Here is a 24,989-nt window from a genome sequence, read left to right on the forward strand (position 1 = left end):
AAGACTTTGTTTCTGACCCCTTCATCATCCCCAGTTCCTGCTCCTCATGCCCAGCTTGACATTCCTGTTAATTTAACCACTGCAGGTTTCAGAACAATGTCAGAAATTCAATACTTGAACCAGACCAAGTTTATGGAAAAGGGAAGAGGGGGGACAAGATATTTGATTGTTTAAAAGGCAACACATAATTTCAGCCTCCCAACAAGAGGTGGAGTTGTTGGGAGGGCCAAATCCTAGAATACATGAATTCTAAACTTGCTTTTGAGATTATACCTTCCTTCACCCCTTCTACATAATTCCCTTTGCCAATGTCACTGTTCTAATATGGCTGACCCTGCAGCTTGTTTCTGCTAGATTCAAATGTGTGTAGCAGACTGGAACAACCCAGATGTCAAGACAGCTTTATTAGCACCAGATATAAAGTCACAAAAGAGTCAAACAGCAAATATTAGGCAGAACTGTGGAGTCAGCATCAAGGATAGGAAATTATTGTTACAAGAGAAAGTTAGCTAGCTTCAATGACATCCTGTACACTATATCCACTCCTTGGCAACTAGCAGTCTGAGAAATATGTGTTGTTACTATTGCAAACACTCCATTATTCATGCTGTACTGATTGATATCAGGATCCAATTCAACCCTAAATACCTTAGTTGTCTTTCATAGAGAATTCTTTGGAATGCTCCAATCCTACAAAAAGACCTAAGGAATCTCCAGTGGAGTCCCATCACAGGGGTCCCATTCTACAACTTCTATTCCTGACTCTGTTTAGCTTCCTCTTGTCTCTCCTGAAATGAGGACTAGAAAGCTGTCCTCTCCCCATAAAGAATGAGGATCCACTTGAACTACCTCATGGTTCCTAAGAGCTTGCTCCTTCTCAAAGAATTCTCAATCTTTTTCTGAAGACAGTTTTTCTATTATCAGACATTATAGTTCCTCACAAGAGGAGAAATCAGATCACATCTTCCATGCATCTTCTCAATACTTGGAGGGGCCTACTCCAACAGCTATATGGTCCCTGGTTCTTCCAATCCTTAATATTTACAGACCCAGCAAGATACTGACAAAGAAGGGCCTACAGAGGTATGCATATAAATTCACTTTTTTTTTTCAGACAAACCCCTGGATTTGCACAAATGTCACCATTACAGAGTGCTCACTATCTTACTATGTTTCAGTAAAGACCCAGGTCACACAAGAAAGTATTAACATCAACGATAAAGCTAGCCAAGTTGATTTCACTTGCAAAGTACATGCATGGAGAACACTCTAAAAAGTATGTGTCTAAACAAGATGGATTAAATATAGAAAACTAGATCCACATGTTGCTTCTTCAGAGAAAGGACATCTACAGAAAAGGCACACTGGGAAGATGGGGAGAGAAAAGAACCCAGCTGCCCTCTGTATAAGTCTGGACAATGCACCTCTGTTGTAATGTTTCCTGACCTTTGGGAGAGAGCAAGCAATCTGGCATCAAGGATAGTTAAATTAATAGGTGAGTGGGATAGAAGAAGAAAATAAGTATCACTTTCTCTGAATGGAAGAATAGAGACTTCAACTGGGAACACTGATGCATGGAACTGGGAAACAGTTGATCAGAGACCAGAGGACAGCAACCAGAATTAATAGCTAACTGCCATGCTGCAAGTCACATCTGAGTAGAAACCTAACAGATTAACAAAAAGGCTGAGGTGATGTGGAAAGAAATGTGTGACAGACATTGCTGACAAAACATAAATAGAACAAGCTGTATGGATCTCTGTTGGAAAACCCCATTGTCCCATCACCTATGCTATGTAGCTGTCTTCCCAGAACCCAGGCCAGGCCTGGCCAACCTAGCTGTGGGGTAGTATATAAATAGTATGAGTGAATGAATGTATCTTTGATTTTTTTTTAAAGTTTGAATCAATAAAGCTTTATTGTTGCTGGATCTCATTGTCTGGTGTTGCTCCCTGCATAAGATTAGGCTGCCTTTCCAGAGATGGGCAATGCCTCCCTCTCCCCAATATCAGCAAGGCACAAGCTGTTAACCCGATTGTATGAGAAAGCAAAAGCTGTCTCATGGAGCTAAATTCACACGTAAAACCCTTCACTTATTTAGTGTGGTCTTTATCAATAACTATTCTATTTGATGGATGTTTATCTTCCCTGCAGTGACACCTAATAAGCAATAAGAATAATAGCTCTTTTAAGAATAGAGACTAAGTGGGAGGCAGAATCAGAACGGTGAGGAGAAAAGGCAGAATTCCTCTCTATTATTGGTACAAATTGAATGAGATACTGTATACCTCCAGATTTTTAAATCCTGTTATAAAATCATTGCAAGCATATGAAACTGACAAAATTAGTTTTTACTAGATAGATACCTTTCCAGAACATGCTGCAATTTACCTATTCTCTGGGTTGGCACAAGACACCAAATTCTAACCTAAAGAGGCTGGTTTGCACCACATACTCAGCCATAATAAAACTAACCAAGATTAGCTTGCATGAAGGCAGCCAATAGGTCTTTAGCTCCCCAATAGGGCCAGATCAAGACACTTGGTGCCTGTAGCAAAGATGGGGGGGGGGAGGGTCCTTTCTTGCTATTTTATCCACAAAAGCCAAATAAGCTAGTAACTGATTTTTTCTTGAATACAGTTGAGGGGTAACGTCACCTCTATCATCTGAAGTCCACAGGCTGGCTTCAGGGGCAGAAGACAAGCATGTGATACACAACTCTATACTTCAACATCTACTATCATCTCTGAACTTGTACAATCTGAACTATTTCACTCTGCCTGTTGGGGGGAATGGTCCTACTCTTCAGGGGCAGAGGAAGTGGTCTGCCCGCTTTTGGAGAGAGAGAAATCTGATTTACAAAAGCCTCCTCTCAAAGGCTGAAGAAAGATAGGCTGAAATCACTGGGAGGGATAAAGCATTTTCAAAACAAAGCCTATTTCTTGCACATATACCTTAGCCCAGTAAAGTGTGGTCTTAGGACCTCTGGGAGTCCTCCAAGACCTTCTCAGGGATCCACAAAATCAAAATTATTTGCCAGCCTACGTTGAAAAACATAATATTAAAATCCCATCCAACAGTTGTGAGAAGTGGTAGCAGCAGCGAATGCATCCATTTTAATTTTTAATACAGTGTGTATCGATAAATATAGCCCATACAAACACAAGGTGTTTTGGGGTCCTCCTTAATTTTTAAAAGTGGGAAGGGGTACTGAGACCCACCCTTGGATTTGTATCAAATGGATTTAATTAATTTAATCTGAATGACCTTGTATTTAAAACAAGTTTCATTCTTATCCTGGGTCCATCCATCTTGCTTTGGTCCTAGCTACTTTAGAAGGGCTACCATAGCATGTCACTAAAAAGCCAAGTGTGGTTCCCTAGCATGAAGAAAAATAGCACACGCTACCCTACAATCCTCCACCATAAGCTATCAGAGCACAGGAATGGGACTTTTCTCGCTTCACCTTCTCCATTGCTGAGTTGGCTTTCCTCTTGTATTACCTACCTGCCATCATTTCAATAAAGCATTTGCCCATACAGCCCTATTCATATTCTTCCACTTTACTTATAACCAGAGAAAGTTTTTTCCCCCAGGCTTTAGAACAGCTGATTGTGGCAGCTTGTATCAGATACAATATTTGTTTCTAATGAGAACTCCTAGCTGAGGACTTCCGGGGAGGTATGGCAAACTGAAGATGGCTCTGCGAACGTGGAGCCAATAACCACGGCAAAGACCAAGGAACTGGTGAGCAGACCAGTTCCTTGGAACCTCTCTGATTAAAGAGAGGATGGGAGATTGCCCACAAGTGCTCCAGACAGCTACTCCTTATGAGGAGACCACAGGACAGCAATTTTCTGTGGGTTTGAGTGCTGGGAGATAAAGGAATTAGCTATCTTGCTTGCAATTGCAGCAAAGCCTTTTAAAGGACACTAAGTTCGCAGACCTCACTTTCTAATCTCTTTTGGAAATCGCTCATTAACTACTTCTAAACTATTAGAGACCTTTGGAATGACAAATTTGAAAAGTCTTCATAAGGTGAGTTCAACTCTGAACAAAAGAAAAATTAACTAGAAGCATAAGAACTTAAAGAATATGAAATAAACAGCAAAAAGTTAAATAAGATTTTAAATGTAGAAAGTTATAAATGGATTAATTTGGAATAATGAAACTTTTACAATAAAACTTTGGAGTTAATTATAAAGAACAAACAGCTTATCTTGGGAAATAGAACTGTTTTGGTTTTTGGAAGACATAACAGAGATAAGTAATTTCATGATTTAAAAACTGGACACTAGAAGGGACTAAAGATTTTAGGTAGAGGGGAAAAATGCAGGCCTATTAAATGCAAACATTATAACAATGGAAATAGTGAAGGAGACTTTTGAAGAATGAAGTCAGAAATTAGTAGCCACAATATCAACAAAGTCAGTAATGATGCCTTCTTCTATGGATAGACTTTGTCCAAAAGATGTTATTGAAGAAATGACAGATATAGAACAAATTTTATCTGACATGATAGAGACAGTATTGATTTACAACTGACAGGCCAAGAGAATGACTTAGAAAAGGATATTTCACTGGATCTACAAAAGAAATTGGCTGAAGTTTTAAATTTCAAAAGGGATATAAATGATAAACCAAGAGAGTGACCTGGACAATTTTTTCCCTACTGAATTTACAAAAGAGGCTTGTTAAAGACTTGAAGAACTCTATGCAATGGGACAAAGAAGAAATGAATACAAATGAAATCCTATGACAATATTTGAATGAACTAAAGATTAAAACTGTTAGAAATAAAAGGAAGGAATATAAAGTTGGTTTATTTGATCAAGGTTAAAGCAAGATATGGTGTTATTTCTGGCAAGTCCTTTATGGACTTTCTGCTGACATCAGGATGGAAAGGATGATATTTTATGGATTTGTTTATAGATAAGAGATGGGATATGGGATGAAGAGATAAATGTTTGTAACCTTAGAAGGTGTGAAGGGTCACTAAATTTGTTTATATTTGTTGTGATGCAGGTTGGAAGTCACTTCTTTATATATTTTTCTCTTTATTATATTCTTACTTTTTTCTTTCTTCGTTCTTTCTTGCACTTTTTATCCTTTCTATTTTCTTCCTTTAAGTTTAGTTTGTATTAGAGTTTATTATTATAATCAAAATTCTTAATAAAGTTAAATAATAATAATAATAATAATAATAATAAGGAGGAGGAGGAGGAGGAGAAGGAGGAGAAGGAGAAGGAGAAGGAGAAGGAGAAGGAGAAGGAGAAGGAGAAGGAGAAGGAGAAGGAGAAGGAGAAGGAGAAGGAGAAGGAGAAGGAGAAGGAGAAGGAGAAGGAGAAGGAGAAGGAGAAGGAGAAGGAGAAGGAGAAGAAGAAGAAGAAGAAGAAGAAGAAGAAGAAGAAGAAGAAGAAGAAGAAGAAGAAGAAGAAGAAGAAGAAGAAGAAGAAGAAGAAGAAGAAGAAGAAGTCCTAGTTGACCTTGGTTGGTCTTGAAAAACTAAACAGCCAGACCTGGATAGGACTTGGATAAGACATCATCAGGAAATCCCCCTCAGTCTAGACTACCAAAAAAAAAAAAAAAAAAAAACACACAAAAATGCAATGGTAGTCATACCTATATTGTTGCCAAAAAAATTAACTCAACCCCAAACCCTATACAGACATACATAACTATGAAGTCACAGGAGCTACTTGAACTCAGTGCAAAGGAGACATTTTAGCATGAGAAGAAACAAATACCATTTGGAGAAATCTCAATAAAAATAAAAAGCTCAAATTTTATCTTTGTTTTCAATTCAGCCAAGATCAAATTATTCCCTTTGCATTTCTTCCATAATGTTCTAGCTAATTTACAAGTCCATAATGCATGAATATATATCTTCTTTCTTCATTATGACATTTCCAAGAATTAGCATTCTTTAAACCATATATTTTACATAATTCTTATGGTGTTACATACTAGCAAGACATTGTTTTAAAATAGTTTGCCTGTAGATTAGCACATAATGAAACATTATTTCTCTATAACCATATTTTGTCTCATTATCACAGATGTAATTAATGATGTTAAATCTTGCTCCTCTCTAATCATGTTGTTTTAGCTCTTGCTCTTCGTGATATTAGTTAAGCAATATTTTATAGGGTTTTGATAACAGATGTTTCTCATCTCCAATTAATACATAAACTTTCAAAAGAACATTTTCAAAGTAATGAAAAGTGGATACTGAAGATCACAGAATACCCTTTGAATGCTTTGTTTTCCACCAACCATCCAAACCAGTTTAAATCAACTACAACTATGTATATTCGAACATTTCCATATTTCCAAATTCCCTAATCCAACAATCACATCAAAATCTGCATCACAAACCATTGTTACCTTTAAAGGTCTCAGCCAACCAATTCTTGTCTCAAAGACAGCTATTGCCATAATAGTACTGTGATTAAAGTTAACCTGTGATCAGGTTATCTGAGGAACCATCTCGCCCCGGTTGTTTCAGCCCACCCCACTCGCCCTATGGAACATCTTGCCTCCCGAGGTCCGGTGTGCCCCCTCCCTCATGGCCTTCAGAAAAGGGGTTAAATCCTGGCTCTGCCAGAAGGCCTGGGGGCCGGATGGGGGCTTGCATCTGTGGAGATGGCTGGTGGGGTGATGGGTTTTGGCTCCCCCCCCCCCCAGTATCTTGAAGGTTTTAGTGCTAAAATATACAGGGGGGTTTTAGGACATTTTTAACGTATGTTTATATTTTAATTATTTATGGATTTTAGTCACTGTTGGAGGGATTGGTGTGTTTGTTCTTTTTTGTTATTGTGAGCCGCCCAGAGTCGCCCGTTGGGGGAGATGGGCAGCATACAAGTTTAATAATAAATAAATAAATAAATAAATAAATAAATAAATAAATAAATAAAATGTACCTTACAATTCTCTATTCATTCTCTTTGCCGCTACCCATATTTTTCTTTCTCTCTGAAATCACTCTGCCCACATTTCCCAATCAGAAAGTCTGATAAGAGGAGTTCCATCCTGATGTCTTTCCTTGGGATTTAAAAGAAGCATGGGAAGTAAGGGTGGAGGTAAACTACTGGAGAAAGGATACATAATGAAAGCATTCACACATATTTAGATACGAGGATACATATAAATGCCCTTCCTTACACTGCTTAATCCTCTCTCCAGCAGTCAGGCAACCTTCATGGTTTCTTGAGCTGCCATTGAATCCTAACAGAAGATGTCAGGAAGGGACTCCTACCAGAGGGCTTTGCAAGATTGAGAAGCCAGGGAGGCTGCAGAATGCTAAATAGAAGATTCTGCAATGAAAGAGACTTAAAGAGATATGTGAATGCTCTACTTCATAATTTAATAAGTGCAGGAACACAACCTTCCACCCAGAAGAATTTCACCAAAGTTCTCTTCTCCTTTAGAAGAAATGTTGAAGCACATTTTCTTTCATCAAGCTGAAGGAGAACTGGTACAAAGGGAATGGAGAAGAATTATTGTGCATAGCACTGATAATAAATTATTTCTCCGTCTGTAGCAGTGCCCAAGTGCATTAGTCTGATCTTGAAAATGTAAACAGGATCAGACCTGAGGGGTACCTGAATGGCAGACAATCAGGAAAGCTTAGGGCTTTCAAACACATCCTCAGAAAAAAGTAATGGCAAAGCATTTCTTTCTTCTTGCCAAAAATGCAACATGAAATCCTCAGCACATTGGTCTTAAAAGTGACTAACTTCACCAGGATTTTTCATTTACTTATTTATTGCTTACTTCTCAGTCCAGACCATATTCTTGAAATCCCCTGGCCTGTATTGAATCCAAGAGAATAGCTATTCAGATACATAGCAATATTCATCCAATTTTGGACCCCTATATTATTATACATCCTTTTCTACTGATTCATATAAAGAAATGAAAGGCCATTCTTCTTTCTCCTGTACTCAAGAAATGGGCCTGTCAACCTATCAGATCTCTTTAGGCTTTTGCAAAAGCAGGCCAGATCAATGTAAGGGGCCATCTTTAGAAGTGGTGAAAGGAGTCTCTGGAGACCGTGCTCCAGACATATTAAGTAACAGGTTTAATCCTGCAAGAAAAGTGTTCACAGCTGAAGAGGATCATATAACCCTCAGACTGTACATTGTTCACCTAAAGAGACATTTCCAGAATATGATTCATGATTGGCAAGTTGTTGTTTTCCCCCTTGACCTGCTTGATCTACAGAAGATCATTTCACACATTACCAAATGTCAATATTGGCTGATACACTAATTTCACCCACCCATCCCATATTTGGGTTGTCCAAAAAGGGAGTTACGTGCACTTCTGCAGAAATATTGGTATGTTGGAAGGGGCGTTAAGGGTAGCAACTGAGTTTTGTGAGATGGACATAGTATTCACAATTTACCATACATGCTTCCCTCAGGGAAAAAAAGAAAAGAAAGAAAGAAAGTTCGAGGCAGATTAACATTCATGTTTAGCTGATTGACGTTATCTGAAAGCTTCTCATATTCTATTGCAATTGAGTCTGTAATCAAGCTTTAAACATTTAAATAAATGCGTCTTTCCCCTGATTTAACCCTGCCACCCCTTTCTTTTCTTTCCTCTCTCAAAATTTAGCCTATGAGGTGCTTGAGATGGGTAACTATCCTCTTGCCTCTGTAAAGGGCTATGTATATTGATGATGTTTACTTTCTATGCTAAATACTGTGTCTACTTAGAGTCCAGAATACATCCAGTGCTAGATGAAGCTACATCAGGGGTGGGTATATTTCATGCATGGGGGATTTACCATTAGAGCTGCAAAATCTCAAAGCCCAAGCAGAAAATAGTAGCTCAGATGGAAAAGTATTAAGCATTGAGAAAAAGCGTGTCTGAGCATATGCTTCCATGGGGAAAACATGCCATGAAAACATCACCACCAAACTCACTATCCTTTCATATTAAATCCTGTCCTGGATTAAACCTCCAAAGCTTTCTTTGTTTCAGCAGCCTAGTTTTGGGAAAAGGAAAAGAAGAATTTTACTTTCATTTTTAATCAAATATCTTTGCTGGTGTACTGAAAGATGGTCCACAAATCCACCAACAGAATGAACTGTGGCTCAATCTTCTACCTACTTAGCTGTATAGCATGGCTATTCTATGCCATTTGAATCCACACTACAGAGGGGTGACATTCAAGAACTCTCCAGCTTTTATTTATTTATGTAAAGTTATTGGCTGCCCAACTCCAGTGGACTCTTTGTATCAGTTGAGAAATCAAAGGGAGCTACTGGGACCTTAAACACTGCTCCATCTAGTCTTCTTAGCTGGTACACATGTTAATCCAATGGATAACCTGGTTTGCTTAGTTTGGGGATATAATGTCATATAAACTCAGTCATTGTGATCTGCAAACAATTCTTATGCTTAGTGTGTTGGCCAAACTCAGACAACTGCAGATTATTCAACAAGCCGTAGTTAATCCGTTCTAGTGTCCACATATAAAATGGTGGGTCTCACCCTTGGTTTTTAGAAGGGTACTCACTATACTATATCATCTCCTTGGCATCCTATTTGTCCCACCATAGATAACTGCCTGAGTTAGGCTTTATAGTTTCAATGTTTCTATATCCTTTCTCATAAATTGAATGGCTTTTCTCCAGTCTGACTATGAGATGTGTGGTCTTTAACAATAAGCAGCTGGAACAAATTAGTACCTTTATGCAAACGCCACCCAACACCCTCTGAATTGCTTAGGGCTCTTCCTTTGTTTCTCTCCCCCCTCCAATCCAATCCTAATGCATTTCAAATCACACATTTTATTATGCAGAACTTGTCATAAAACATATTACTGCATAACCTTAAAAGGGCTCTCATCAAACAGGAATAGTGAGAGAATCAAGGAACCCTGAAAGAAATCAAAACACCCGCCCCTTTGTAAGTGCCTTTGCCCCCATTTATGTCATATATATTCCTTCAAGAAGCAGAAACCTAATTTTCTCTCAGGGGCAAACCGTTTATTTCATAATGGGTTGCTTATCAGATGTTTCACTTTAAAATTTGCTTTTATTGTTCATTTGCTCTCTCCTTCCTTTTTACTGTAGTTAATGTAGTTGTATCTTTACATGAAACTCTCTTCTACTGGGGTCCTGTTCTTTTTGCTATCTATCCCATTTTTTCAGAGGCTGTTAACCAGGATCTTTCAGTGTCATTTGGTGCCTTTTTCACTGCAGCAAATGATTTGTACAGGTCATTCCAAAAGCCAACCCTTTCTTAGCATGGCATCAGTTCAAGTATTTCAGAACTGTGGCTCCATTAAAACAACCTTGCTAGTTCACATTATAGGGCTGCATGTTGGAGAAAGTTGCTTTAAAATGTTCAAAGAATAAAGAGTTAAACTTGACTAATGTCATTAGTGAAAGTTATACAAAGATCACAAAAGGGCTACCAAGTGTTACGAGTTTAAAGAACTGCTGCATAACTGAGTACTGCAAGTCATAACTTTTGGAATCCGATGTCAAATTCACTGGTTCTTAATATGGAGATAAAGGACATAGGAAATTGCTTTATGCTGAGTCAGGCTGCTCCATTTAGGGCAGACATGCATGGCTATACATTTCTGGATTGTTTGCCCCCCTCCCCCCCCCCCGGCCAAAGCTTTTCCAAAAGTTCTCATCAAATGCTAATTTTTAATATGATGGAGTAGGACATATTGTGTTATATGAACTATACTGAATTATTTTCAATTCAATTTAAAGTTTAATTAAATGAACTCAAATTTTGTCCTGGGCCACTCTCCTTTTGGGCTGCATCCCCTGGTATCCCACTCAAAGGCTAAGAGCAGCTTTTGCCCTGGAAAAAATTAGGCACCCAGTTTGGGAATTTATCATCCTATCTTTGAAGAACTGAACAAAGAGACAACGTCAAGCTCCATTTAAAGTCCTAAAAAGGATGAATAGGAAGTACCCTGAAGGTACATATAGAGACAAAGAGCTATTTATTTATAGGTCATCCCAATCCATACAGGTTTGGGGCTGTAGTCTTCCTTTACCATAAGAAAATTCTGGGTTTGATAAAAGGCTTTGTACATACAATCTATGTTCCTGTTCCTACTTCATGTTTAACTGGATCAGTGGGGTCAGGAGACAGCAAGGCAGGCCATTTTATAGCAAACCCAAGAAAAGACCCTTTGACCTTGTCAATTTTAATTTAATAAATGGCAGGTTTAATTTATCCAAAATTAGATTCAGAAAATTCTAGATTAAATTAACTCCAACCAACTGCTTATCCAGTTTTGACCTAGCCTACCCAATTTTGTATCATCGTCAGTTTTGCTAAGTATTCTCTCCACTTTTCATCCAAGTCATTAACAAAAGGAGTTCTGGACTCTAGTTCAAAGATGCAGTGCCCCATTCAATACTTCAAAGTCCTTCAGCTCTATGATTCCATGACTCTATGGTCAACAATCCAAGATCAAGCCCACGGGCTAGTTTGTCACAGCAATGGAATTTCTGTCATTACGATGAAACATCCTAAACTGAGTTTCTTCTCTACATGCTGTCTAATGCGTTACAATGCAGAGAGATGCAGATCTCTCAATATCAGGAGAGATTTGGGCTTTGAAAATATATTGGAAGTTCTTATGAGAAGTCACTGGTATTCCAGAGAGAAGGCGCTGTAATTTAAAATACTTAGTTCTTTCTCATTAAACTGTTCTCTTGTCTGTCCTCAGAATAAAAGAGCTTTAACCAGCAAAGTGGTGCTTCAAGCTCTGATCTAATAAAACGAGGATCTGTCTGAATCCAGCATCCCTTCTTAAGCATAATTCTTATTCAAGCAAAGAAATGCAGTCATGGATGTGAAGTGGAAACGCATCAGAAAACAGTGGCAGGTGAACAAAGACTGTCCTAGGCACGATCCAGCAGAGCTGCAAGCATCTCTTATTAGTACACCTGAACTTTGCCTCTGCCTCTGATCCACATGGAATGCAAACTGGTGTACAAGAACTCCTTTATCTCACTCAGAGGGACAGGCTTTATAATCTACCCCCGTGCTGAAATTTTCATCTTTATTTTTCAAAAGACCAATCTCTTTCACTTTGCTGGGAAAGAGAATATCCATAATATCTAGGGGGTGGGATTCCTGCAACTGCCCCATGCACAAGGTGGCTGAACTGGATGTGCACTGAAAGCCTTGTCTTTCTCTGTATAGTCTTGTCTCTAGTGGTCTGGAGCCAACCCTGGCTTCTCACCTTCCCATTCAATCTCAAGGGAAGAAACTTTTCCCATGGGAGAGGTTTAGCTGAAAGGCAACCACATAACCCACTGTCACCAGTGGGCTCTCTGCTACTTCCAACTAAAAACACTCAAAAACATCATAAGAAATTCCAGCAATCTCTCAAGATTCTGGAAAATAAGGCAGAAAAACAAAACCTTCTTTGGGAGGAGAGAATCAAGGAAACACAAGGCAGATTTTGGCCCAGCATTAAACTCAATAGAGATCTTTCCCTGTAAGTAAGATGCTTCTTCTTAATGATTACTCAGAATCAAGTAAATGTTTGTTGCAGAAAGAGAATGGGATTTGGTTTTGTCTGCTTTAACCTTTTTAGTGATTTGTTTGGTGCAAAAGTTATTGCCTTTACCACTCTACTCTTGGAATCCAAAAGGGTAAAGTCCAGGAAAAATTACAGGGAGTCCCCAGGTTAAGAACACCCAGTTTACAGATGACCCATAGTTCAGAACAGAATCTATTGTAGCAAAATTTGAGTTAAATACACAATGATTTGAGTTAACTACACAATGGTTCAAGTTCATTACACAATACTACTTATACAGTATTATACAATAATACTGTTCTGGCTTATGTACAAATTCGACTTAAGGACAGACCTTAGGAATGGAACTCGTTCTTAAAGTGGGGACTATCTGTACCCATTAGAACCTGCTGGTGGCATAACCTAGCCTTTTCCAGCAGACATTTAGATAACATTGATTTGTTTCCATACTGGCAATTTATTCCTGGGGAAATGAAGGCTGGGAAAGGCTGCTCCGCTTGTTTGGCTCTGAACTATTTTAGCCAATCCATATTTTAATCACCAGGGAAGATGAAACATACCAACCTTCCCTTCCACTGGTGTCCTTCTGGCTATCTACCGTGTATACAGGTGAGGAGATGGGATGCCAAAAGTAATCAAGTATGTTCTTCCAGTGCTTTTTTCCCCTCACCCATCTAGGCTTCTAGATAAATTGGTACAAAACAGAACAGTTATAGCATCATTTTTAATAGAATAACTATGCCTAGGATATCTCCCAAACACACAGTCAGATATTAAATGCTAAGGATGCTCTGGGCATTCTCAACATTCAGATTTCATATGGACACCTATTAGAAGGTTTATGATATTTCCTGAAAGCCATTTGCATTTGAAGAAAATGCCCCTTCCTTCCCCTAACCCCATCCTATTTGTGATTATTGTTTCCCTTGGCTCTTTCTGTCTGGATGCTCTTTTTCCTCCTGCCTGCTATTTTTTTTCCTCCTTCCTGAATTAGCCCTGTGAGTCCCAACCAATCAGGAATCTGGTCAGAATGCTACTTAATCAGATTTCGTTAAATAAAAAGCCTGCTGATGGGATATTGAGACAATGAAATAGGGCTGGCCATGCTTTGAAGCAGCAGATCAAGGATCACCCAGTGACTGGGATGTCTAAAAATAATCATCTTTAGTTGTGGGATAACTTGACATGCTCTTGATGAAGTTAATTGAAACTAAGAGGAAAATGGGGCAAAATAAATGAGTGGGAACGTTCTCACAAAGAATATCAGCAAATTACACAGTCCAGATGAGCTTGAATACTTGCGCTGCATTGCAAATTATTAAAGGTGGGTAAATGCTAGGCCAGTTATGAATCTAATATTGTCTGCAGTCTAATATAAGCAATAGAGCATTAGGGATGGGGGAAAGGATATACATACAATATTTCTAGTCTCATTTTAAGCATCACTTTGTGCTAGTTTTGTACAGCATACAGAGCCTCAATGTGGTTTGTTTGGTTTTGGTTCCGGGCAATGTGTGAAGCCAGCCACTGTCCTTTGTTCAAGAAACCATGGTTAAGCAAAACCATGTTTTTTATGGTGTGAACCCAATCTTCTGCCTCATGTCTGAATTCCAGTTATTGAAATCCCAATAGAAGAGAATATATGTAGCTCAGGGTTGAACTGTGGAGTCCATGGTGCTCTCTGAGCTTGGTTATTTGCTTGCAGATATTTCATTACCCAACTAGATAATAGAAAACAATACTTTCAAGCAGAAAACAATACTCTAATCAAGGAACTACCAAGGAGAAAACCACATCCTCACCAACACTGGCAGGGCAAGCTACTGTATATAAACAGGGAGCAAACCCCACACTCACTCACACTGATGATGTTACCTAGTTGGGTAAGGAAACATCTGCAAGCAAACAACCAAGCTTAGAGAGCACCAAGAACTCCAGTATTATTGAAATATTTTGGAATACATATATAACTACTTTAGGTTTTCTGGTTTGATGTTGTATTCCTTTCTCCATTCACTACTATAATCCAGATGGCTCTATTTTCAGTGGATAGTAAGACAAATGGTCCCTATCCTATGTTCACATTTTCTTTGGATTTACTAGTTTTTCTTGGATAACACTGTACAAAATGTTAGCTTTCCAAGAAAATCTGGATGTACCCGAATGGTTTCTACTTATGTCAAGCTCCAAACATCTCTACACATTCCAAAGGCTGTTTTTCATCTGATGATCATCTAAGAATTAAGGTTAGCTTATCTCTTTCACATCAAGAAGGAAGAGGGAAAAAACCAGGAGCTGCCAAAAGGAGAACCTTGAGTCTGTTTTCTGCTAGACACGAATCCAACCTATACAGTGTTCCATTGATACATAATTTTCACCTCCTCCTATCTGAACTCTAGCTTCTTCTGAAGCTTGCCACCCAGCACACTGGGACTGGGTTCAAGCTGTCTTGGTCTATGTGAACTCTCAGTTGGCACAGAGATTGTCATCTCAGGAAAACATATGTTATTTCAAGGGCTGGACCTAACCACAGGCAGCCTCATGTAGCATTTGCATGCATGCACCATCGATTAAAACATCCAGAAGAAAACCAAGAGCCTTAAGCAGAATACTAGATGGCTAGGTGATAATCATCCCTTCTTATACCTCTTTCTTCCCTTTTCTGGCATGGTATTTTTCAGTTTCCCTCCATTTGAAATGCTGGAGCCCTCATCTGGTTTTGTTTTTTTGTATTTGTTTTATTTAACTAACCTTCTTCCCTCCAACTCCTTTGGACTTCCACTTCCAAAGTCTCCAGCAAGCATGCAGGTTGGAAATAAAGGGAATTCCATTCCCAACTTATCCAGAGAATATCAGGTTAGGGAAAAGCTGCACTAACCCAGTTTCAGAATTATGTGCATACAGAGGGGGGAGATTTGCAATAAAGACCAGTTGTTTGTTTCCATTTTGTTTTAAATGTGCAAAATTTTAAAGGAGAAGAATTAACTGGATCTCAAGTTTCTAAGACATATCTATCCAGTTCTATTTAAAAAGGAAAATGACTTAAAAACGTGTAAGTCAAAGAAATAGATAAACAGCAAGGACAAATTGCTAATTCAGAGCAGAAGCAAATATTTGAAGGGTAGGACATAGATTTTGCAAGGCAGAACCACTGTAAATGAAACAGAATGATTCATAGCACATTCAGCCTCGCAAACAGATAGGATCAGTTTATACCATCAGCTGGATCATATCATACAGCTTTTCCAAGGATATAGATTAATAGATTTAGAACCTCCAAGGTCATCTCATCCAACTCCCTGATATAACACCAATATTAGTGCCACATAAAGGTTTGTAGCTTGAGTTTCTGCGTTCCCACATTCTTTAATATTTATGAAGGCAGCTGATCATCTTCACAAAGCACATTCAGCAGAAGGAAAGAATGGCAAGAGGAGTGAAATGAACAGGAGGTGTTAGTCATCACCTAGTGTCCAAGCTTAAATTGTTGGTTTGCTTGCTTATTATGAGTTACTATTATCAGTATTTCTGCATTAATTTTCTGGGCAAAAAGCCCTACTAAGATGGTTCATGTATAAACTAAACATACAATGCAATTAAAATCAGCTAATTTAAGACTGCCAAACTAGAATAGCCATTTAAGCCACTTTCAATCTGATACCACAAATTCACTAAAAGAAAGCAATTTAAAACAAGAGGTAGAAGCAGGACATATAATTAAAAGATATAATTGTTGTTTGTTTCCTTTGGTAATACTGTTATAACCCTCAGCATTTCTTATGGGCCAGAGGTAGCCTTAGGAGAAAATGCCACCCCTAGAAAACAGTTTATTTTGTCACAAGCAGAATAACACCATGTGTCAAAATAGTTTTGCTTCAAGAGTGTTTTGGCAAATAATGATGATCAACAGCCATTGCTATGAAGGCAAGTCAGTAGAATCCTTTCTCTCTTCCACACCCATATAAATACTTGACCCTCTTTAAAATTTGAGCTGAAGAGTTCAAAACTCCAACTTAGCTTTAATTTACATGCAGAGGCAAGTGACATCCAAACCTCACTTCCAAAGGATCATCATCTGAGGAAGCAGAAACTGAAATAGCAGCAATGAACAGCTTTAGCCAACCAACAGTAACAACCAAAAGGAAACTTTTCTAGAATAGGAGAGGAGGCAAAACAAGGGCTGGGTTTGCCAACACACTAACCCATTATTAATTAAGCCATGGTCTAACTAAATTATCCCATTTTTAAAGATTTAGATAACATACTGAAGCACAGAGTAATCACTCAGGCTGGGTTTGCCAGCAATAGCTGGCTAATTTGTGGCTGAGTCTGTTGTGCAAACACAACCAATGATTTATGAGGCAAATGGATAAAAGAAACTACAGATTTTCCTGCATAATTGGAGCATATGGCAGCCTCTAATGCCCAACAGGAATTCAGTTAAACTTATTTGCTCTCTATCTCTTTGCCTTTCTGGAATGTGTCTTGGCAAAACAGAGCTGTGTCTACTGGGCTGTATAGTCCTTTTGTAGGCCTAATGATGTATGTTTCAATAATTGCTATGAAGTTTCAAAAATACAAATGAGAGACAATGCTAAGTAAGTAAAGCAGAACAAGCTAAGGCACATTGATTGAAGAGATACCAGTCAGTCAGGAAGAAGGTGGCTCGAAAAATCCAATGCACTTCTACATCAAAGTGAAGGTGGCTGTTTTCAAGAGCCAATATATAAAAAAATGAAGGAGGCAGTAATAGCAACAAGGATGGCAAGCATCAATAACAGGTCAGGGCATGTGAACCATATTTGAAAAGGCTGTGGTTTAGTGGTTTCCTTCAAAGAGCCATGCAAGGGATTGGGGCAGTGGAGAAGAGGAGGCCAGGACTGATTTGCTGTTCAAAGGCACTTCTAAAACAACAAATGAGTAGAATGAGGAAGGAACAGATTTAAGAATGCGTGTGATATGATTGTAATCCAAGAATGTAGCTTCTGGTTGGAATGAAGGTGTAATGAATTTTCTATTGAGGTTATATAGATAGAATAAACGTTTTTCTCTTCTTACTCTTCTTGTTTGCTTCAAGACTACCAGGAAACTACCCTTGCAAGGTCAGATTCTTGGCCCATTTAGTTCTAATATTATCTATCCCATAGGAAAACAACCGGCTAAGCCACAGAGGGTTCCCATGGCCCTTCCTCTGTGAATTCCAAAGCTTCTCAAGGTTGTTATTGAGTCCACTAACAATGTTGCAAATGTTTTAGAAGAACTAAAACTGATGCATGAAGCTTTGAATCGAATGAAAGCCTGATTTTGGCTGATCTCAAAAGCTAAGCAAGATCAGACCTGTCAGTACCTAGATGGGAAACTACTAGAAAACCCCAGAGTTAGATTGAGAAGTTGACGAAAACAATCAGAAGAAGCCAGTGCCAAACCACTCCCATGCTACTGCCAAAGAAACTACATGAACATGTTGGTGGACACCAGGAGTTGAGCTTAACCTGAAGGAGACTTCACTCTTTCTATTTCACTAGTAATGGATCATTTTTTTGAAGAAAGAGAGGCAGGGCTAAAAAAAAAATTAAACCCCATAGTGACATCTACTTGCCTTCAGCATTATCACATAAGGGTACCCACAAAGAGATTTTAAGGAACTGTTTTTTAAAAAATACAATTCTGACAAAACATTATCTGCTTTGCCTTATACAAACTAGCAGCAAGTCTCAAGGATTTCAGGCAAGGCATTTTTTAGCTCTACCTAGACCTACCAAGGATGGAACCTGCAACCAACATGTCAAATTGATATTCTAATAGTTCTACCTTTTGCCAAGGCAGAGCAGGAAGACAATAACCTCCTCCATCAGAGTTCAACTGATAGTGAAACAGCTGAAACTCACTATCCCTGAACATGGAGGCTCCATTTAGTGACCACAGCTAATAGCTGCTTTTATTAAACAAGGCTAGATAGACCAAGGGTTTCGGCCCATGTTCCTGTCATCTATGAAAGGGTCAAAACTCAAAGAGCACCAGCATGCAGAAAATCTCAGGTTTAACCTCAAGAGAAAGCCGAGAAAGATTCTTATCCAAAATCTGAAGAGCTCTGCCTGTCAGGGACAACGATACTGAGCTGGGTGGGGCACAGCTGCTTCTATTTCACTTTTACGCTCTTCAGTAAGTAAGGATTGCCACTTTCTCATTGTCTAAGGCTAATAACAGCATTAATTGTTGTATACCTCCCAGAGTCACTTTGTGTGAGATAGGCGGCTATATAAATATGATAAATAAATAAATCTAAAATAATCTCTACTGTAACACAGCTACTAGCACTCAGTGCTGGAAACATGTTGTGGAGTTAGGATAAATCATGGCAGAATTATAGCCTTCATTTCTAATGCCCACCCATTTGTAAATGGACCCCCCCAACTGGATGTTGAGGAAGTAAGTTAAGACTTGGGTTATGCCTGGGCAAAAAGGTATCCTACATTTGGCAACTCTTTTTCACCCAAGTTAGTTCCAGGCAGAAACTAACTGCTAAACCTGGGCATTTGTATTGTTCTCCCACCTGCTTGCCTTAATTCTCCCCCAGCAGTAGGTTTGCAGCATCTCCTTTAACACAAGTTATGATCTGGAGGTTGAGTCATGGCAACTGGACTTCTTTTCTTTTAGTTTGATACGTTTCACTGCTTGTCCAAGCAGCTTCTGAAGCTGCTTGGACAAGCAGTGAAATGTATCAAATCAAAAGAAAAGAAGTCCAGTTGCCATGACTCAACCTCCAGATAATTCCACCTGGATGACTGAGAATCTTCATCAACAAGTTATGATGTTTTCCTCACTCTATAGCAACTCCTGAAACCTAGGCTCAGGATGTCAGATATTACAGCAGGAGCAATCTTTAAACATTGAAAGCTTCATTTTCCCATTATGAAAACTCTTATTTTCTGTTTAGGGTTGAGAACATTTAAATCCTTTTCCAACGTCCTGGGATAAAGTATAAGTAATCCCAAAGCTTTTCTTCTTACTCACTTACCATGTTTAAACAACACAGACATCTGACTTAAGCAACGTTGATATAAAATACATATACATACACACACTTTCTCTCTCCCTAAATAGATCTAAATCCAGACTTGATACCTGTTTAGCAGGGTACTTAGATTAAAAAAATATTTTAAGAACATAGGAAAAAATATTTTGCTATAAAGCCAGAGACCCCAAAACTTGCAGAAGACATTGAAAAAGAAGAAGAGCTGTCCCCATAATTCCAGTGTAACAATAATATTTATAAAGCACCGCTGAATGTTCAAAGCTCTGAATGTACAGTATAGACTATTAAGGGAGGTATTTCAGAATCATTGTGTCTAAGGTATAACTGGGGTGGGGTGGGGGTGGTGAGCTGTCCTAAAATAACCACATGGCGAAGTCCGTAGCAGAGGTGAGATCTGAAACCAGACTTCCTGGCTCACAGTATTGCCTCCTTTTGTACCTCCACTGTGACCAGTGCAGAGAATGCTCCCCTCTGCTTTGGGATGCAGGAAGTATTACATATCAAAGCTTCTACTGCTGTACAATTCTCCCAGCTTGTCTTGAGAGAAAGAGAAAGGAAGGGAAGGGAAGGGAGCCACACAGCCATCAGATTTCTCTCCAACTAGTTGAAGTCTTCTTACCTGGAAAGTAGAGAGAAGGACCTGCAAGCCACTACTTTCTTGCTCAGCCATGTTGCTATGCTCGATCCCACCCCAAAACTTTTAATTCCAACAGGGAGGTTTCACCTAACTGCTTTGCTGTTGTCCCGTCCTGATCAAGAGAGCAGCTAAATCCAGATCAGGAGAGAATAAAAAAAAATCAAAGCAATACAGTTCTAGACCTCCACATATGAAATAAATACACACACAGACACACGCATAAACATCCCACCCAGGTCTCCAGTCCCTTTGCTGCTCTCCCCGTGTGACGGAGAGATTAATTCCTATATAAAGAATCCGGGGGATTAAGGAAAGCTCTCGGCAAAAGGTCTGGGTGTTTAGTGCACAGCCGGAGGCACGCAGGGTAGCTGGCGATGAGGGAAGAGGGGAAAAGCAGAGAAAGAGGCAACTTTGCATAGTCCAGGCAGAGGGACCGAGAAGTGGGCGGCTGAACTTGGCTGCCTGACAGGCATTCTCAGCTGACTGGCTGATCAGTTCCAGAGGACCTTCTGAGGCCACTTGGTCTGCCTGCTTCTGTCTCAGTGTAATCGGAGAGGCCTGCAGATGGACACGAGACACACGAGTCCAGGGAAGCAGTGGGGTACAAAGAAGGGACACTGGCAAGCTCTTAAAGACACACTTCAACATGAGGCTCACTCGTCAGACTAACTGTGGTTTCCTCGGCCTCAGCGTAGCATAGTGTGCAAGGATGGATTGTACAACAGAGCTTAGGACAGGGCCAGGTATGAACCCAAGTAACTGAGGCTTGCTAAACGAACTGCAGCTAAAAGAAACCATGCTTATGGCAACGTGGGGATCTTTTGAGTGATCTGTCAGTCTTCAGAAGTTTAACATGTAGCGGCTCCCCCATTTGTACCTCCCTCAACTCGCTAGTGAATTTCAGTGAGGTAATCGTAGGTGCTCGAAAGGCCACAAAAATGCAACTGCTGGCTTCTCACAGTCTCTGCCAGTGACCAATAGGCCAAGTCCCTCAAAGCTGACCCTAAGTAGCTGGGAATTCTGGGAGAAGAAAAGCCTGGCAAAGGTTGATCGAGGACGACTGTATAGCCAATTTTGCTGAAGAGCAAGGACAGGAAGAAAGAAAAATAGTTATCCCCTCCCCCTTTCTGGAATCAGACTTGGATGAATTGGCCTTTCTTCCCCATTTTTTACTGGAGGACTTGTCCATTGTTTGCCTATTCCTGGCTCCCTGGAGCTATGAACCCTCCACCCTACCAGGCAGCATTAGAAAAAATACTCCTAAAAATACTGCTTTCTAACCGATGTCACCAACATCTAACTTGGAGAAAATTAACACAGCTGTCAGTGGTGTTTCCAGGGTCAGCCCTTGAAGTATCTGTCTCATCCTGACAGGACCCAGAAAGTCTAATAAAAGAAACTTATGTAATAGCCAAGGCAGACTTGTGGGATAATGTTCTATGATGAGCAGAAGAAAGAAGGGTGACAAAACCCTTTTAAGAACTTATAAAAGCTTGGCTAGCACTCAGCATGCTTCACTGATTAATCCACTGGCTGCAAAAATGACTTGAGCGCTAATTAAAGGCAGCTTAAAGAAGCTGTTGGGCTGTTCTCTCTCACTTCCCACTTTCCCCATTCTACAGATAAATGTACCTATCACTGAAGCTGGATGAAGCCATGATTACCTAATGATTAAAATAACAACAACAAACCCAAACCATTTGCCTATTCATGGACATAACATTTTCCTTTTTCTGATATCGAGTCCCAAAATTATAGTATTCATCACCAAGTCCAATTCTTTCCAATTCAGAAGTCCTTTGCAGCTGCCCAAACTCCAAAGAAATCTCCCATTTCCCTGAAGTACACATCATGACATAGCCCAGTAGGTCATGTGTTGGTTTAGTTTGTTATAGGAACCCAAAGAATGCAGATATGAGTATCTGACTGGGGGCAGGGGGCATTATCTGGCAACAGAATCTAGAATATACTGGTGTAAGCTTTCATGGATTGTATCTGTTGGGCAGTGTCAGGCTTCAGGGTGTAGTGACTGTGATGTAGACAAGCAGACCACCTTGCCTCTGAAGATGCCAGCCACAGTTGCCAGCAAAACATCAGGAAATCTATTATCTAGACCTCAGCCACTAAACCCTGAAGCCCAGCATTGCCCAATAATCTGGATACTTTGAAACCAAATTCTGCTTTCTGAAAACATTCAAATTATACATGGTATAGTGAAAGAAGACCAAGTGGGAGCATTTTCCTCCCAATTTCATGAACTAAGACTACCAAAGATGGTCAATGGGAAGAGAGTTTGAACAGGCAAAAGAGAGTTCTTCATCTAGCACATTATCAACCTGTAGTTATTTGTGTTATCAAATTACTAAAGATTGGGTGACGGCCACTAACCTGGTTGGCTTTAAAAGGGAGTTGGGAAAATCCATGGAGGGCAAGTCTGAGGAGTGGGTTAATCCTGAAGACTCAAAGGTACCTCTGGATTGGGAAAACAGGTTTCCAAATAACAGTTACAGAGGAACAATGGAGGAAAGAGGATAGATCCCTATCTCCTGCCTGTAAGACACATTTGTTGGCCATGATAAGACCCTAAAGGTTGGACTAAGATGGCCCTTGACCTGATCCATCATGGCTATTCTTAACAGTTCTGCCCCATTTTTCACTATTTAAAAAAAGGTAAAGGAGCAATCAGAAAAGAATTGTTATAACATTCCAAACAGTGTATCAAACAGATTAAATATATATAGCAGCAAAAGCTTCCTTTACAGCCACCAAGGAAGATAAAAATAAAAATCCTTACAAGCCTGACATAATAAAAAGTGTTTCACTGCCCATCTAAAACTAGAAAGAAATAAAGCTTGGTAAATTGTCCCAAATGTAGCATTTTTACCAAAGAGGTCTCACCCCTCCTTAATTCTCCCCTCTCTGACCTTTACTAATCAAAAGCCAGAGTGAAAATTCTCTCATGCCAGGACTGTGCTTTGGGTAGGTGAATGTTGGCATAAGGGCTTGTTCAGATAACTTAGCCTAAAGGACTATTTAAATAGTCACCAGCAACATTATATTGGGTGTAAATGCATCCCTGAGCTACCTTCTCCCCCAATACCCTTTTCTAAAAAGGTAATTCCATCTGAAAAACAGATGGATTTTTTTTTTTAAATGGTTCTCTGTTGGCAATCAGCCTTACAGATTTACAGAAAGGCAACTACTTCTGAATTTCTTTTCCACATGCCTATTCCTAAATAACTTGGGAAAATACAACTGAGATTTCTGATGAAGCTTTGATCTCCCACTGAATCTGTTTGAAGAGTTTTACCTCTCCACCATCCTGACAGAGTAAATAGGGCCAAAAGGTTGAACTGCTGGTTTCAAACGAAGCCTTTCAACAGGGATCAATTTATTCTCCTTTGACCCTAACAGATTGTCAATAGATTGCAGAAACACTGTGGGTTAGGCTCTTGTTCACATCCCATTTATGATAAGCATGTCTTATTTAAAAAGAAAATGAAAATATATCATGGGTCCATCCTTCGGGAGCTTGATTGTAGCCAGGCTCCAAATGGAACCTGCTTCTCAATGGTAATGAATAAGGCACCATATCGGATGCAGCCCACATGCTGTGCTTAATTTGTCAACGTTAGGAGATGGGAAATACTTGCTCTTCAAGAAAAAGTAACTCCCACCTCCCGCCCCGCTTCAAGAGGAGCTCAACTACCAATGACGTCATGGACAATCCCTGCAGTTTTATTAGCGATTATACAGAAGTCATTTGCCCTTGCCTCCCTATGGAATGGTTTCTGCTTCCCAGGGGGTTTTTTGGTGGTAACCGATTGAAGTAGTAACCTGGGTCATCCCTGCTCAGCTTTTTTGAGATCAGCCAGGGTCAGCTAGGTGTTGGGACAAAGTTAAAGACTTGCGTGAGTTAGACTCAACCCTCGGTGATTTCATGGACACATCTATGCAGTTTTCTTGGCAACAGCAGAAAGATGGTTTCCCATTATCTCCTTCCAGGATTTCCCCCCCAGTCTAGACTACTACAACAGAACTTCCTGGTGATCTCCCATACAGGTGGTCACTAAGCCCAAGCCTGCTTCACCTCCAAATCCAGATAGCCAGGTAGTATCCCCAGCTGAGAGGCTATATAAGAAGAAGAAAGATGCAAGACCTTCCTAAGACAAACAAAAATCCCAGCTTGCTAATATGATAAAGTTGCAGTGGTTGGTAGACCCTTCATGCTTAGGAGAAACAAAGTAACAATGAATAACAAATATATTTAAGAATAAAGTAAAAAAGAAAGGCATACTTGATTTCAAAGACTACCTAATAGAAAATCTCTAGTAGCTGACCAACCTGCCTACAAACTGCTTCCTTGTAAATAACCAAGTTACATTTCTGAAGACAATCCATATGGGAAAGGTACACCCCATCCAAAGTGTTCATAATTTAATAGCAACCTAGAGCTCTTGCACTGAAAATCTTAAGATTAAATGCATTTCAGATTAATTTAAATAACCATAAGCAATGCTTGCCAAAATTGTTTTTGTCATCCGTAATTGAAAGCTACTTTAAGAATGGAGATTCATTTGTAAAATATAGTTACAAAAAGATTACCCAAGGAACAGCTGGTCCCTGAGGACTTTGGCAATAATCCAGCAGTACTGCTATGCTGTGTAGTGAAGAGGTACAAACTGCGCAAACTTTTCTGCATATGCTTTATTTGGTACAATTAAGTGATACAAGAATACGGAAGATTAACAAACCACTTATTATGAATAAATAGCAAT

The 24,989-nt window shown here is 39.5% G+C and overlaps 1 protein-coding gene across 15 annotated transcripts in view; it reads right to left on the bottom strand.

The window, feature by feature from the left end:
• Window positions 1-20,608, bottom strand: part of AGBL1 (AGBL carboxypeptidase 1) — a 484,353-nt gene extending 463,745 nt beyond the window's left edge. For 14 of the 15 annotated variants that reach the window (XR_015795343.1, XR_015795337.1, XR_015795339.1 and 11 more), the window contains exon 1: window positions 20,194-20,608. Coding sequence is in view for 5 of the 15 variants with exons in the window: in XM_088136392.1 (XP_087992518.1) it covers window positions 20,194-20,244 (51 nt within the window). In the remaining 10 variants the exon portion in view is untranslated. The remainder of the gene's footprint in view (window positions 1-20,193) is intronic. The other variant, XM_088136391.1, reaches the window with a different exon arrangement.
• Between the last annotated feature and the right edge of the window lie 4,381 nt (window positions 20,609-24,989).

Source organism: Python bivittatus, unplaced genomic scaffold (genome assembly GCF_059951505.1).
Source record: "Python bivittatus isolate LINGU-HERP-01145 unplaced genomic scaffold, Pbiv_v1 ctg000140_np1212, whole genome shotgun sequence".
In the NCBI taxonomy this organism is placed as follows: Eukaryota; Metazoa; Chordata; class Lepidosauria; order Squamata; family Pythonidae; genus Python; species Python bivittatus.